The sequence below is a fragment of the Schistocerca gregaria genome, chromosome 2 (genome assembly GCF_023897955.1).
Source record: "Schistocerca gregaria isolate iqSchGreg1 chromosome 2, iqSchGreg1.2, whole genome shotgun sequence".
NCBI lineage: Eukaryota > Metazoa > Arthropoda > Insecta > Orthoptera > Acrididae > Schistocerca > Schistocerca gregaria.
Window position 1 is genome coordinate 830,449,038 of NC_064921.1, and position 16,375 is coordinate 830,465,412.

At 42.6% G+C, this 16,375-nt stretch overlaps 1 protein-coding gene across 1 annotated transcript in view; it reads right to left on the bottom strand.

The window, feature by feature from the left end:
* Positions 1–13,977, bottom strand: part of LOC126335181 (uncharacterized) — a 114,882-nt gene extending 100,905 nt beyond the window's left edge. Inside the window, exon 1 of the mRNA XM_049998175.1 lies at positions 13,521–13,977. Within this exon, the coding sequence (XP_049854132.1) occupies positions 13,521–13,574 (54 nt within the window). The 5' untranslated portion in view covers positions 13,575–13,977. The remainder of the gene's footprint in view (positions 1–13,520) is intronic.
* Between the last annotated feature and the right edge of the window lie 2,398 nt (positions 13,978–16,375).

Genomic DNA, 16,375 nt, shown 5'->3' on the forward strand with positions numbered 1-16,375 from the left:
ATCTAGAGACAATTGACACTTTTGGCACCATACATACCTGTATATTTTCTCTAAGTCATTTTGCAGTTCGTTATGATCTCCTGATGACTTTACTAATCGGTAAACGATAGCATCAACTGTAAAATATCTAATAAAATTGCTGAAATTGTTTCCTAAATCATTTATATAGATTAAGAACAGCAAATGGGCCTGTAACACTTCCTTGGGGAACGCCAACTATCACTTTTGTTTAACTCGATAACTTTCCGTCGATTACTAAGTACTGTGACATTTCTGACAGGAAACGACGAATCCGGTTATACAACTGAAACGACACTCCATAGGCATGCAATTTGATTAGAAGCATCTTATGAGGAACGGCGTCAAAAGCCTTCTGCAAACCTATAAATACGACATCAATTTGAGGATCTCCTGTCGATAGTACCCATTACTTCTTGCGAATGAAGTATTAGTTATATTTCACAAGAGCTGTATTTTCTGAATCCGTGCTGACCATGTGGGAATAGACCGTTACCTTTGAGGTATTTCGTAACATTCGAACGCGATATATGTTTCAAAATACTACTTCAAATAGAGATCAGTGATACGGGTCTGCAGTTAATCGGCTTACTCCTATTTTCTTTCATGAGAACTAATGTGACTAGAGAAACTTCAAAATGGTTCAAATGGCTCCGAGCACTATGGGACTTAACATCTGAGGTCATCAGTACCCTACAACTTAGAACTACTTAAACCTAACCAACCTAAGGATAGCACACATATCCATGCTCGAGACATGATTCGAACCTGCGACCGTAGCAGTCGCGAGGTTCCGGACTGAAGAGCGTAGAACCGCTCAGCCACAGCGGTCGGCCCAGAGCAACTTTTCAGTCTTTTGCCACGAATCTTTCGTCGAGCGAACGGTAGTATATGAATGTTGAGTAAGGTCTACTGTATCGGCATACACTGAAAGGGATCAAATTGGTACCCTATCTAGATCGGAAGACTTGCCTTTATTAAGTGATTTAAGTTGCTTCGTTTGACCGAGAATATCTGCTTCCAAGTTATTTATGTTGGCAGCTATTCTTGATTCGAATTCTGGAATATCTAGTTAATCTTTTGGTGAACCAATTTGAGTAACCTGTGTTCAATAACGCCGCTTTAGTGACGCTGTCATCAGTAAGATTAAAATCGCTGTCGCGCAGTGAAGGTATTGTGGTTAGCCACTGGTACACTTTACATGCGACCAGAATCTCTTTGGATTTTCTGTATGATTTCGAGACTGATTTTCATTGTGGAAGCTGTTAAAAGCATCTCACATTGAACAGTTCTCATTCATTCTTCACTCTTAGTTTACTGAAGTTTAGAGTTTCAGCAAAACATTGACAATCTTGCAGCTTTTGTGATTTTTAAAATTTTCGTTGTTTCTGCAACAGTGGTATGACTTGTTTTGTGTACAATGTGCGGGATCAGTGCCGTCTTTTATTAATTTATTCGGCATAAATCTCTCAACTGCGTTTATGCCTGGTGTATGCTCGAGGTAATAACGTATTCCCCGACACTTCTAGAAACGCGTACTCTCGAAGTTTCACTAGTCAACCCGTCCGTCATACACAACGCCTCTCTTGTACCGTCTGCAACTGGAGTCTGTTGAGCACCTTCGTAACGCTCTCGGGCCGTGTAAACGATCCCTTGACAAAACGCGCAACTCTTCTTCTGACCTTCTCTATCCCTTGTATTAATCCAACTTTCCGATGGTCCCCTGAGACACATCTGCTTCAGAATCAACCGAACAAATGTTTCTATAAACAACTTCTTTCGTGGGTGATTGCATTTCGTTCAGATTCTCTCAATATTAATCTCGTATCTGATTTTTCAGCTACTTGTAGTACGTCTCATACCGCTTTAGACCGCTTCCAGATATTTACGGTAGTTACTGTTTGCACTGATTTGTCTCCAATAGTGTAATCAAAATGGTGCTCTTCTCACGAGTACGCGTTCAGTACCGTAACTATTGCATCACCCAAAGATGTTACGCGAGTGGAACAGGCTGGGTGTAATCAGTGCTGAAGACACCACAAAGCCTGAAAACCGATAACTGCAATACCTTTTAGCCACTGTTACACGCCTTTCTTTCTTAACTTTCCGAGAGCTCGAATTTTAACCAATTCATCTACCTAGGAAACTTGAAGTTGTCGGCTCTTATTTGGTCTCTTTCGCTTCTCTAATACCGCAAGGATTTAAATTTAAGGTCACCCACACCATATTTATTACTTAGTCTTCACCATTTCTACTATTCGTAACAGTTTCCGTAATTCGACGTTCATACAGCATTCGCCCCAACAAGTTGAGATTCGTAATATAATTGCGAAAAGTGCATGTTTCTGCATTCCCCGTGAGATTCCAAGTATCTCACTGTCATTCGACTGTCTCCAATGCCCTCTTAATGTGATTTTTGTCGCTAGAGATAACGAGTCAGGAGGACTTTCCAATAGATTGGATAGAAGTAAAAAGTATTGGCAACAAAAATAAAGACAGTGTGTTATGTGGTGCATAAGCTCGTAGCGTTTGTTTGTAAGTTTAATAAACACAACATATAAAGAGGGACTTTGGTCATCAGCAATACATTCTCCTTCACTATTTACAACAGTCTGTCAACGCTGCGGTAACTTCTCGAGTTCGCAACTGTAGAAATCACGTGGTTTTGAGGCGAAGAACTCGGTTGTTCATTAAATAACAGAAAAGGTGAAAAACAGTAGGTGCAAGATCAGGTGAATAGGGTGGGTGCGGAATGACTTCCCAACCCATGTCCTGTACAGTATTTTTTGTCAGTCTAGAAGAATGCGCGCGGATGTTATCGTGGAGTACGATCACTTCACGCGGTCTTCCTGATCGTTGTCCTTGGATTGCGTCTGCAAGACATTTCATTTGTTCACAATGAATTTCTGCAACAATAATGGTTACATCTTCACCAGATGCATAACATTTTCATTTGGTGCATGCGAACAGGTCTTGTATTGAGAGTTGCTCTCTGTTTGAGCTCAACCATCCCTTTTTTGTCCTTATGTTAGTATAAAGACACCATTTCTCGTCACCAGTAACTATATAGGAAAGGAATGGTCGGTGTTTCTCAAGAGCCAACAGATTACTATCAATCGCATATGCACATTGACCATCCGCTGACTTTTCTGATTTTGGCTTAGTGTATATTGTACACATACACCCAATTTTTGAGCCTGCCCATTGAGGAAACTCTCACACGATAGTCGAATGGTCACAGTTCATCACATGTGCCAGTTCTCGAGTCCACTGATGTTGGTAATTGTGGATTAATGCGTTTAAACGATCTTCATCAAAGCCGGAAGGTCTTTCTGAACGTAGAGAGTCACTAATGTCAAAACGACCCTCCTTAAAACGAGAAAACCAAGTAAGAGGTCCATGAATAAGGAATTTGTTGCTAGCGCACTCTAGCAGATGCAACTTCGATGGATTGCTCACGCGCTGCCTGCGGTATGTATGCTACAATAGAATCGCAGACCAGAGAGTAGTGTCGGCAGCAGTAGTAGTTGTGTTCTGGCGTCCACAGCTCCACTCGAGATCCTCAAATGACAAAAGATAACATGTAAACTCAAACAACAACAATGAACTACAGATAAAAAATGACGACTGAAATATCAACATGCATAAGAAAAAAGCAGGAAAACTTACTTTCCAACATAAAAAATATCACGTTGCTAAACAGAATGGATTGTTATTCTGTGTTTTTTATTTGTGAGACCATACCCAGCAGCCAGATTTCGGTACAGTGCCAATGAGCAGAGGGCTTGTTCCCGCGTTGCGGGAATGGAGACAATCTCTGGCAGCATGACATATGCCCACCAATGACGAGCCGCCTATGGGCTGTTAATGGTCACCACAACAGAAGCCACGACAATAAGTTGTTCCTAGAGAAGATTATACTCAGGGCTGACGCCGTACGTAAGCCGATAATGTTTTATACACTCGCGATTACTGTCAAAATCGCGTCGTAAATGAGTTCGTAACACTGCAGCGCAATCGTCCGTAAAACCGCCTCGGAAGACATGTAGTGAAAGAAATTATTACTGTCGTTCGCTGTTCCCCAGGAAGAAGATGCGGCTCTCGTAAACGTATCCAAAGGGGTTGGCGATGCACAGTCGTGTTAGCAGTTTATATCGTCGACAGTTTTTCAGCACAGTATCCTTGTTAAGCAAGACACGTTAACAACTGTTTTCAACTAAGACTGCGCGCACAGTACTCAACTGCAAATTGCTATATGATGGTCTGTGAGCTTGTGTAGTAGTTTCAAAACTCGTCAGTGGATCCGTCTGGTTATAAATTCTCGTCGCCTTTCAGAAACAGCACCTACCACATTTCCGCAATCTTTCACTGAAAGAAACACAGTAAGAGTTCACTCGATGTGCTGAGCCAGTAGCAATTTCAAACAGGAGGAAATTTTTTGGTGGCTGTACGCTGAAACACTTTCCTTACTAATTCCTGCCAAATTTTATTAATTGCGCTATTTCCATAGCATCAATTAGCATGGTTAAGAACTTAAATTAGCTTAATTAATAGCTTATATTCTACGCTAACCTTGTATCGCCACTCATCTTTTCTTTCTGTCTCACGGCAAATGCTTTTTTGCTGCATTACATTCCTCCTCTAATACGCGAAAGCCATATTAACTCTTGATGTCCAATTTTAGGATCCCTTTTTTATTACATGAAGCTGTCATTAATTAATGATTCCACTTACCCGGTCCCGGAATATTGTAGATGTGAGGGAAACGCGCTTTTCTCCGCCCCCCACCACCCCACACTTCGTCAGAAACTGGTTCCCTACGCCCCGAAATATGCCTTAAATTACCTGAAACTTTTTCCGGGTGATTTAGGCGAGCTGTGCCGGTAACCCGAGGCCACATAATCCTCTCCAGCTACAAGGCAGGTGCGGAGATGTGGGCGCGTAGCTCGGGAAAAATGAAATATCGATCTACCTGCGGAGGTTGCGTCAACTTCGTAATTTAGTAGCACTTGGTACTTAGAACTAAAACACCGCTTACTTTACAACACGTTCTCCGAAGACTGTTATACGGAAATCTTTCGGACGTCGTCTTCTTCCTGTTTTACTAGCAATCTTATAAAATAGTCGGCAGCGATTGTTATTCGCCAGTTTTCTCCTATCTTCTGCAAGTCTCTCCAGTTCTGAGATCATTGTCAATTGCAGGTCTTCCTCTAGCATTCAACCCAAGCATTTTTCCTTACCTTACTTACATAGTGAAGGGGCAATATCTGCATGTGTCCAACCCACTCGTGTCTCCGTTTCTTGATCTCTACAACAGTCTTTCCTATGTAGCTGAAGACTTCTCCATTACCTTTTCTCTCTCTCCATGAAATCCTCAGAATTATCTTGCAACACCACGCCTCAACAGTCTGCAGTATTTTCGTAGCTTCTTGTTGCTGTAGAATGCTGTTTTAGGTTGTACAATTTAGCATCGTTATGATGTTCTGTCCTTTGCTGTTCAACGACCCAGCTGCTTCAAGATGGTGAATTCCTTCAAATTCTCTTTGTCCGGATCCTGAGTCAAGTCGTTACACGGGAAATCTTCCTGAAACGAAACGCAAGAAATGCTACACACGAGTGTTCTGTAAGTCTAGAGCACTACAGAAATTTTGTGAGTTTGTAGGTTTTCGCGACTGGAAGAAATTTCCATACATTTTTCATCGTTCTAGACCGCCTCGTGTTGTAAAAGGTACCAGCGCTTCGGCCTCTGTAACGACATTCATCACCATCGTTACTATCATCAGACACCAAGCCAAAGACTTCCTTGATGTAATCATCTTTGTCTGTCCCTCCTATCGTTACCACTCCGTTGCAGTTGCTCTAGTTCATTCGACTAGTAACACTTTGTAATATGGATGATCTGCTCCTGCCTTTTGTTATTTTCCCCAATATTTGTCCATCCAGGATGTGTTTATGAAGCTGTTATGTCGAGTCGAGTTAATTTTCTTCTGTGTATGAAGTTAATGAATGTCTTTTTAACTTCTTGTACTAGTTGTTCTCTCAGCCCCTGTGAGGCCAACTGAAGACCTACTTGACTGAGAAGTAGGATGACACGGCGGTCGGACGATGCAGTTGGGCCTTCCGAGGCCTGTTCGGCAGTGTTTGGTTTTTAGTTGTTTGTAAGATTTTCTTTCAGCCCAGGATGCTTTTGTGGCTGTTCGACTTACCCCACACCTCTATTTTTTTTCTTCTTTACTCCAGCGTCCAACTTTCACAGTCATAACTTCAGATGCCCCAGATAATTACATCGTGGTATGAAACACTTTTTGCTACTTGACGCGAGATACAACCTGGAAGAATTATATAGAAACTGCGGAAAGTACTTGAATTGTTACTGCATTCCTTCATTACTTATTCTGTTTGAGAAAGTAAAATACATTTGTCGATATCGTATAGTACCCTGTAAGTTCCCAATTTCCGATAACGAAAGCTCAGGCGAAAAGTAAGTCAGTGAGATATCAGCATGCAATATTTTTCAAAATATTCTCTAATTGGGACATTCTACACAATACAAAGGAAAAGCACCAGTTCCAATTACTCTACCAATAATTTTAACGCTATTAATGGTTGCCAGGTTGGGTTGTAAAGGGTTTAACAGCTGTTAATGTAGATATTTTTATATGTAGCACCTTGTATGTGCACACATGTGTGTGTTAGTTGTTTCTTGTCTGTGTCGAACAGTCGTCCTACAGACATGTCAAAAACTTTACGACTTGATATTTTCTGTACGGTCATATTGGACCACTAAATGGGCTACGCCTATCAGTATAGACTAACGGTTTTGCGTCGACACATCGGGACTTCAGCACCTGACCCACTGCCCAGGGATAAATAAGCATTAATGGCATGCCAGATGTAACTGAAGGTACCAACCACCTTAAAAACATAGGGCTTGTTACAATGGCTATAATTATTAGTTTTCAAATGACGAATATACTGATGTCGAGTTTTTCAGTATACCGTCCTCGATCACTATCAGATATATCTGCACTTACACCCGTTGCATCCTGTATAACAACCGTCATCAGGGCAACTTAGGACCCACATGGGGGCGTAGTGCACGTAGCTGCCTAGTTAATGGTATCTGTCATCGAGCTAGACAAATCACAACACTTTCGGTGAAAACATGTTTAATTATCTTCCTAACTGTGAGTTTATATTATAAAGAGTTCGACAACAACATTCTAACTAATCCAATGTAACTACATCAGAACTTGAGGAACTACTTCTTCGGTGTACATCTAGCACGACATTTTTAACGTCATTACTTCCAGTGGCAGAAATACGAGTGATGCAGAAATCCTCAGTATATTAGCGCTGATTGTATGTACAAATTATCATCGTTCATTTAGAACCATCTGCGCTGCCGAAAGCGATCGTTAGCACACATCGTGCGAAAAAAATATCCACGTGAAAGTCGGCGTGTTATCGATAGTAGCAATCACACGACTGAAATATCAGGTGGATAGGTCGCTTGCGGCATTACCTCTTCATTTCTTGCAGAGATAAACTCGTCTGTGTAATAACTAAGTAAAACGTTACTCTTTAGAGAGAGCGACAGGCGCTCGTTAATCATAACTTCCGAACTCCGTGAAGCGGCTTGAGAGTAATTTGCTGCAAGAAACTTGAAGTTTGTAAAGCTCGTTGGCCAACGTTTTCTCGTCTTTTCAGAAACATTCGTTTACTGTATGAGAATACTGAAATTTTATTTATATTTATTTTACGGTGTGGATGTATAGGAGTCAAGATCCCAATGTACAGTACGGTACAGGGAAAGATATAACTGCTATATTTTTTCTTCGTCCAGAATGAGAAGCAGCTCCATGAATCTGTGTGTAAGTAAGAAGTCGTGACTTGGTGTATTATAATTACAGCAACTATTTCCATAGATCATCGTCTCGCTAAATAAGAGTCTTACGATTCTAACAACCTTCTTGGTTCCAGCCGAGACTGAGAAGAATAAAACTCACCGTTGTGTCGAGTGTACCAAACTATCATCATATAAACATGCTTAGATCTTAGTTAAGCTGGCTACGTCGCATAAAAAGCCATACAGCAGGTGAAGAATGAATTTATTCACCAAAAAGTTTGCTTGATGCGTTTTATGATTTTTTTCCATCTTAAGAAATCCAAGTGTAAAGATACCACAAAGGCAACAGCGTGTCCAATTGTGTAAGTGACATGAGCTAACAGACTACCTGCAGCTTAGGTTACATACATAACTGGTAACACTGTTGCCCTTGTGATATCTTTGCACTTGGATTTCTGAAGACGAAAATAATTCCGAAACGTTTCATGCATACTTTGTGATCAATAAAGTCAATCTCCATTTGCTGCACGACTTTTTATGCGACCCCGCCAGCTTAACCACCGATCCACGCATATTTACTAGAATGGTCACCAACCTCGTACGTGACTACATGTCACGCCTTTATTCCCATCTTCATATTCAAGGTTAGGCCCTGATAATATAATCAAGATCTCTTCTATAGTCCAAAGAACACTACAGTACGCCTTTATAAGACATTAGCAGGACCAGCGCTTTGGAAGTGAACTCTAGACAATGAAAGCAAAAAACATGCGAAAAAACTAACAGCCTATGAAAAGTACTTCTTGAAAGGAACAGCTGGTTACATCAAATGGGATCACAATAGGAATGAAGCTATTTCGAAGGAACCAGTCACACATTATATAAAGAACTATCAAAACTACTAGAGAAAACATCTACACCATTGAGTTCAAAGAGGACCCCAGAGTCCTTGCTGCACCAGCAGGCCAATGAGTGGTCTAAGATCACTGGCTTGACCAGTGAAGAAATGGCAGGAGGACGTCTAGACCTAGAGGCCTAATACTTCACAGGAGCAGAAGAAGAGGAGGAAAAAAAAGAAAATCATTTCTCGTTTGAGGCGTCTAACAACAACAAAACAACCCTCGTCACCAAGGGCTGCCTGATTTTTCAGTATCCGACGCGTTTCGCAATTCAGATTGCATTTACAAGAAATGATATTCTTTCCAGTAGATTTAGCAGCAACTATCGCGCTAAAGACGAATCTGTTATCATTCATAATGGAATCTGAAACGTGTCGGACATATTAAAAATGATAAACTTATGGGCTAGAAACAAGAGTGATTTTGTTACTACTAGATACTTAAATGTAAACCATACCGTAGGGTGCTTGTATAGAAATTAAAATACTAGTTAATAGTGACCATTTCTCGTTTTGTTACGAGCTGCTATCTGAAAAAAAAGCTGACACGGCATCGTGAAACATTCCAAGTACATTTTTGTTCAGTCAAAGTTAGCGTTCTTCATTAATTCAAGTCAGCAACGTACTACAAAGTTAATCAAAAATGTTTCCATAACAGTATTGTAACTCGTAACGTACTGTTGCATGCGTATATTAAGCGAGACCAAACCTATCATATATTGTTCTTTCCTTAATTTAATTGCTATATTCAGTCTAACACAACTCTACGAAGGGATATAGTAGTTTATTCGTTTGGCACACGGCCTTGTGTAATCGTTTCTCGCTAAGTAATGGTGGGAGGCCATACGGTCACATCCAACTGCCATGTAGTTGCCTTTGGTATAAGGTTCAAATGGCTGTGAGCACTATGGGACTTAACAGCTGAGTTCATCAGTCCCCTAGAACTTAGAACTACTTAAACCTAGCCAACCTAAGGACATCACACATATCCATGCCCGAGGGAGGATACGAACCTGCGACCGTAGCCATCGCGCGGTACGAGACTGAAGCGTCTAGAACCGCTCGGCCACTCTGGCCGGCTTTTGATATAAGGTCACGTTTGTGTCACTGATTATGTTGATAGAAGAGAGGGATTAATGTTAATAAGAAACAAACACAGACGTATTGATACACATTTATTATGTCATTCCAAATAACATCACCAAGCTACACGGCCAAAAGTCTTCATAACAAATGCTCACAGCCTATTGGCAGCGTAACCGCTCGTGACAGAATAAACGTGTATGAATACAGCTGTGGTGGTTTCTTATTAATATTCACAAGAATCAGCTGTCGATCTCAGGATGATCAAGATCAGAAGAGAAAAATCTCTTATCAGGTGTAGCCCGTCTAGGAAGGAAGAGGCTACAGACATCTGTCTGCACGATGACTTAAGAAGTGCACGTCACTTTTGATCTCCTATTAACTCGGAGAAACTGAAGAGACATGAAACGAACAGGCAAATAACAGGTGTACTACCCACAGTGGTTTCTCTTGCCTGGCTAGAGACTTCTTCTGGAAAAGCTCAACGAATAGCAGTGGGTGAACAGAAGTCATTCGCCCCAAGAAGCAATGTTTATAAACTAACTGAGGCGTCACAGTTGTCAAGATCGTGGACTCATAATCAGTATCAGCGGAGTTTGAATTTCCCTTCGGTCATGTAGAAGTAGCGTGTTTATGGATTGTCTGAATCGATTACAATGAATCTGTCTGCAACTTTTCTCTGTGAATTACACGAAATGATTTACTTAGCCATCAACGTCCATTCAGAACGTTAGACCCGTGTCTATTAACCTGTTCGTTCAATCTCAAATGGCTCTGAGCACTATGGGACTCAACATTTGAGGTCATCAGTCCCCTAGAACTTAGAACTACTTAAACGTAACTAAGGACATCACACTCATCCATTCCCGAGGCAGGATTCGAACCGTAGCGGTCGCGCGGTTCCAGACTGGAGCGCCTAGAATCGCTCGGCCACACCGGCCGGCTAATCTGGTCGTCGAGTCGACGTAAAGGCCTGATGTATCTTCCTTCCAAGCTGCTATCAAGCAGATACGAACTTTATATAGAAGATGGGTCAACGCACGTCCTGTTGTCAATGTTGGCAGATTTCGGGGAAGGTACCAAACGGGGAGACCATCGTTCCCATCGGACTATGGAGGGATGAGGAAAGAAAAAGCGGCAGTGCCCTTTCAAAGGAACCATCCCGGCATTTGCCGGAAGGATTTAGGGAAATAACGGAAAACCTAAATCAGTATGGCCGGACACTGGTTTGAACAGTCGTCCTCCCGAATGCGATGGCCAATGTGTTGTGATAATAGTAACGATACATCTTGATCCCGTGAGGTGATGATAATAATAAAGATATCTCGTGATCAAGTGATGTTAAAAAATATGCTGGGCCAGTTTCCAGAAGAAAAAATACCCATTTTCACGTACACTCCTCATTAGAGGTGATAGCTTAGGAAGAGGAAGTATATCAGATTTGGAAATATGTTCCGTAAATTGCACAGTTCCAAGAGCACTAAGGAGTAAAACTTTGACGGTTATTGGAAAATCGTTCGATGCCGTTTTGTCAAAAGTCATTGTCATAGAGAAAAAGATTCTGTCTCACCGTATTCGTGACTGGACTGAGGATTTGTGGACTGGTAGAATTCAGCATGTTATCAATGACGATGAGTGATGCACAGATCAGGAATATTTCGGATATTCCGGGGCGTTAGTGTTCACGTTACGTTTTAACGACTTAGAGGACAGTTGACTGTTGGCTGCAGACTGAGTCCATCTGACGTTGCCGTCTCTGAGAAAGTGCCAGAACCACCGCAAGCTGTAAGTGTACAAATATGACATCCAGTTGTAACGGTTATGAAATAGCACCAATTGTTTCTTTAAAGAAAATGAACATAATGTAGCACTTCTTAAGTTCACGTTACATAAACTACAACTGGAAACGTTCGCGACGTAAATATAGTTCACAACATGAAAATCCCTTGGAGTAAGAGTCAGTGCAGATTTTAATTGGGTGTATCATGTAGAATGCGATGCACAGGTATGTGTAACACATTAAAGACTTCTATAGCGTACTTGGGAACTATAGTTTTTCAACGAATTATATAGTCTAAGACACATTTTTATCGTCTGCATTTCGGTGCAGAGCAAGTGTGTGGACTGCACATTAGATTGGGCTACACACAAGAACACACAGTGGCAGGTAAGCATTACGACGATTATCCATTAAGGATATTATAGGAAATGGTGACAATGTACCTTAGAAACTGAATACAAATTCAGATAGCAGCGATTATTCACTTACAAAATGTATCTCTATACCCTTGAACTAATTTCGAGGGTTCTCAGACTCAAATTCAGATTATTCATGCGGAAGTTTACATATTCATGATTTTAGCGAGATGTTGGGTACTGGAGGTTGCATCACTATCACTAAACACTTCAGTTCACGACATGAATACACAAACTTGTGCGTGTCTTATCTATAAATTAGCCGGAAAAGTCTCGAAACTAGTTCATCGAAATACACATTTCATAAGCGATGGTCGCTGTTATTCGTATTTATAATCGGCGTAAGTATAATTCCAAATTACTAACTGTGAATGGAACTAACTGAAACATTTATACACGATACAATGAAAATAGCCATCTGTCTCGTATTTTGCAGTTATACGTGAAGTAAAGAGGCTTAAAAACTCTATTTTGCGAACGGTCTCGCTCGCTGTATTCGAATGCAAATGTGTTGAATGTTGTGAACTCGTGTTACGTCCACAGTTTATGACGTTTTAAAAGGAATTAGTGAGTGAATAAAGGTATATAATACTTCTAATGACTACTTCTAACCCAAGTACGCAAATTATCACTCCTGCACTTGATCTATATTCAATTCCAATACTGAATGCGTGAAGACAAAACTGAATGCAATCATCTGAAGTTGAGCTTAAGCCCGAAACCGATCTTGTTTTAAATAAACCGTCTTCAGTTGTAGCTGGTAGGGGATTTTTTTCAGACATCCCTCTATAAATGAACTGTCACGCATTTCTACAGCATCCATTATGGAAAAAATTAACTGAAAGTGGAAAATACGATTTTGTCCTTACTTGTAAATCTGAATACACACACAAGAAACAATACAGAGATATGCCAGAAGTTATACTTGATTTTTTGTCAACAAATCAGTATGATAGAAAAAAATGTTAACACTTTCACTAGGAAAAAGAGTCAAATAACAGGATTTAAGCAAGCAAACAGGTTGTCAGCCTGTGTAGTTTTGCCGGTAAACGACGGCGGCAGGATTACGTATTCTGCAGGAAGAGGATATCCTGGCTGTGTATAACATTCTGTGCTCTACAAGACGGCGCCACTTTGCCGGCTGGCCGGAAGACCGCCTTCCGTTTCCTACCGACGAAAGAAGGCGCGGCCGAGCGTGCATGCAAATTGCGACAGCAATTACCCGGAAAATTTAAAACGCCCAGCCACTCCCACATCAAAACTTTTTAAAGCACCCTCCCCTCTTGTAGGTGGGTGGCTGTTTGACACTACAGGAAGTAAAGTATGTGCCCGCCCGTGCGAGACAAGTGGGTGTGAAATGAATGGGAGACTGACGGAACACAATGGACGGTTATGCCTCCCCCCCCCCCCCTCTCCCTCCTACCTCCAGAGTTCTGTCGCCGACGCATGGCACGTATAATGGCATTCTGTACTTACGTCAGCCAGACAGCTTTGTTCCTCGATGATACACGGCGTGATCCTGTCCTGCATCGCTGAGCCGGCTTCTCCTCCTCGTCTCGTTTCGTCAAGTCCGCGATGGCCAACTTTCGCTCTCCGAAGATGCGCTCAGTGTGTCGAAACGGAGTCCCCAACACGGGAGAACCTATCACCTGTCACGCGACAGAGGCATCGTGTCGCCTTTGCGATTGTCACTGCGGCAGTTAATAAGAAACTACACTGCGTTTCGGAACACCACAGTCACTTATTTACGTCACCAGTGGGGAAGCGATGATGCGCTGTAGGCGATCTTGCACAGTGGTGCACGTGCGGGTGCGGCGCGGCAGCAGCTCGAATCTCGTGTTCACGCACGCACGCACTCCCACGCACTGACCGACTACCGCGCGGGTCTCCGCTTTTGCCGCGACTGCACGCTGTGGACGTCTTGCGCGTTCTGCTGCCGGCCGCTTCAAAATACCTCGGCGCGGTGCCCTTCCCACCACCGCGGCGCCGACCAATAGCGCCGCTCCCGACCTCTGACGTCACCGTGTACCTGCGCAGAAAAACCTGCGTAGCGAACTCCCCTCACCTCCCTCGCGCTGTCTCACTGCTCTTCTTCTCCTCTCTCTCTCTCTCTCTCTCTCTCTCTCTCTCTCTCTCGCCTCATCCCTAAGCTCACCCCTCTTTCCGCCCTCTTTAGCAAATTGTCTCCCTTTTATCTGGTAGAATTCTCTGCGTACACCGAACCCCTGTTATGTGAAACGTCCGCACTCCCCTTTAATTAGATTCCACGGTAATTCCGAAACTTCTGACGGCAGCGTTCCCTTGCCTTTTTACTGCACCAACCTCTCCTCGAGGGAGGTCCTTGTAAAGTGCGTTTTTGTACGCTGTCATCCACAAATGACTTGTATTACATTTTCCACGCATCGTACGGAGTTATTACAGCCACGTTTTCTATCAATAGAGTGAAAACTACCACAGCGGCTATTGCCGCGATAGGTTTACAAAGTGGCATTTCTCCGCTCGTAAAAAGGCGGTGGTCAGTTTCGTGTGTATTCAATTTAACACGGCTACGGTTAGACCAGGTGTAATCATCCATCATGGTAACATTACGGCCCTCTGCGTAGCCGCCGTTGTTGGCTCTTCTTGGAGTCTCGACGAACAACACACCAGTTGTTGCAACGTATATCTCCCGTAATTTCATTTACCGGCCGTCTAAGAGTCCGTCACGCGTCAACTGCCACGAAAGTAGCATATGAAGAATACCTCTGGAGCACGTTATTAGGAAGCTATTTTGAGCATACAGAGTTTCTCACGGTATGCTTTCTAACATGGGAACAGCGATTTGTCAGCTTTCTTCCCTGTCGTCTGCGCCAGTAAAAAATATTTTGTGCTTTTCCTATACGTCCAATGCGTTCTCGTGGAGAATTTACTTCATGCTTAAGAAAATCGACCAAAAAAACACATACATCATGTTTCTGGCATGGTTTAAAATTTCTTTTAAGTAGTAAGAACAGAGGGGTAACGATAAAAAAAACATAGACGAAAAACAAGGAAGAACATGACGTCAGTACACTTTTCGAACCCTATAAGCACCAGAGTACGATCTCCCTTAGGGACCGACAGTGTTTAATATCAACTCGAAGACGAAAGATAGAAAAGAAAGAAGGAAACGACGCGCCACGAAGGAAATATCTGAATGGGACGGAAATCGGTAGACATGATGTACATGTACAGACAAACAAATGATAACAATTTCAGAAAAACTGGATGATTCATTCAAGACGAAGAGCTAAGATTGAGAAAGTCAAGCACGCGTTGGTCCACCTACGTCACTAATGCAAGCTTTTGTTCAGTTTAAAGTTGAGTGATAGAGTTTTTGGGTTTCCAATACCGTACCAAATTCTGTCCAAGGGGCGCAGGAGATCGACAAAATCTCCAGTTGATTCCATGACCTTGCCCATAATGCTGCAGATCTTCTCAGTTGGGGAGACACATCCATGCCCGAAGCAGGATTCGAACCTGCGACCGTAGCGGTCACGCGGTTCCAGACTGAAGCGCCTAGAACCGCTCGGCCCAGGAGAAGGTTTGGCAAGCAGGAACACAAGTAGTAGAAACACTGGCCGTGTGCGGGCCGGCATTATCTTGCTGAAATGTAAGTCCAGGAAGGCTTGCCATGTAGGGCAGCAATACGGGTGTAGAACATCGTAGACGTACCGCTGTCCTATAAGGGTGCCGTGGATGACAACCCACTGGGTCAAGCTGTGATATGAAGTGACACTCCAGACCACTACCCCTGGATGTCGGGCCATACGGCGGACGGCAGTCAGTATCCTACCCCTGTCCGGGGCGTCCCGAGACACGTCTTCGCTGGTCATCGAGGTTGAGTTCGAAGAGGGACTCGTCACTGAAGACGATTCACCTGCAATAAGTGAGATTCCGCGCCGAGATCAGAAGAGTTTTTTTTTCTAATTTTGATGTGGTCATAATGTTCAAGCTCATGAGTGTATATCGCTCTTTTTTTGAGTCATCAGTCTTCTGACTGGTTTGATGCGGCCCACCTCGAATTCCTCTCCTCGGCTAACCTCATTGCTTTGTTGCCGTGTTGCCTGTGTGTGCTGTACGAAAAACATTTTATGCTTCTCTGACTTGTTCCACGATGGAACATGTTCCTGTGTGGAACTTTGTCTTCACGTATTACACTGGTCCACAGCAGATTTTTTGCAGAAACGTAAGTAGATTTCGATGCTCTGAACACTAATATCGCGATTAAAAGTGTAACCTATCTCAGGACTACAAATACTATGGGACTTCACGTTTCACGTATACTGCTACCGTACGCAGTAGCGTATACC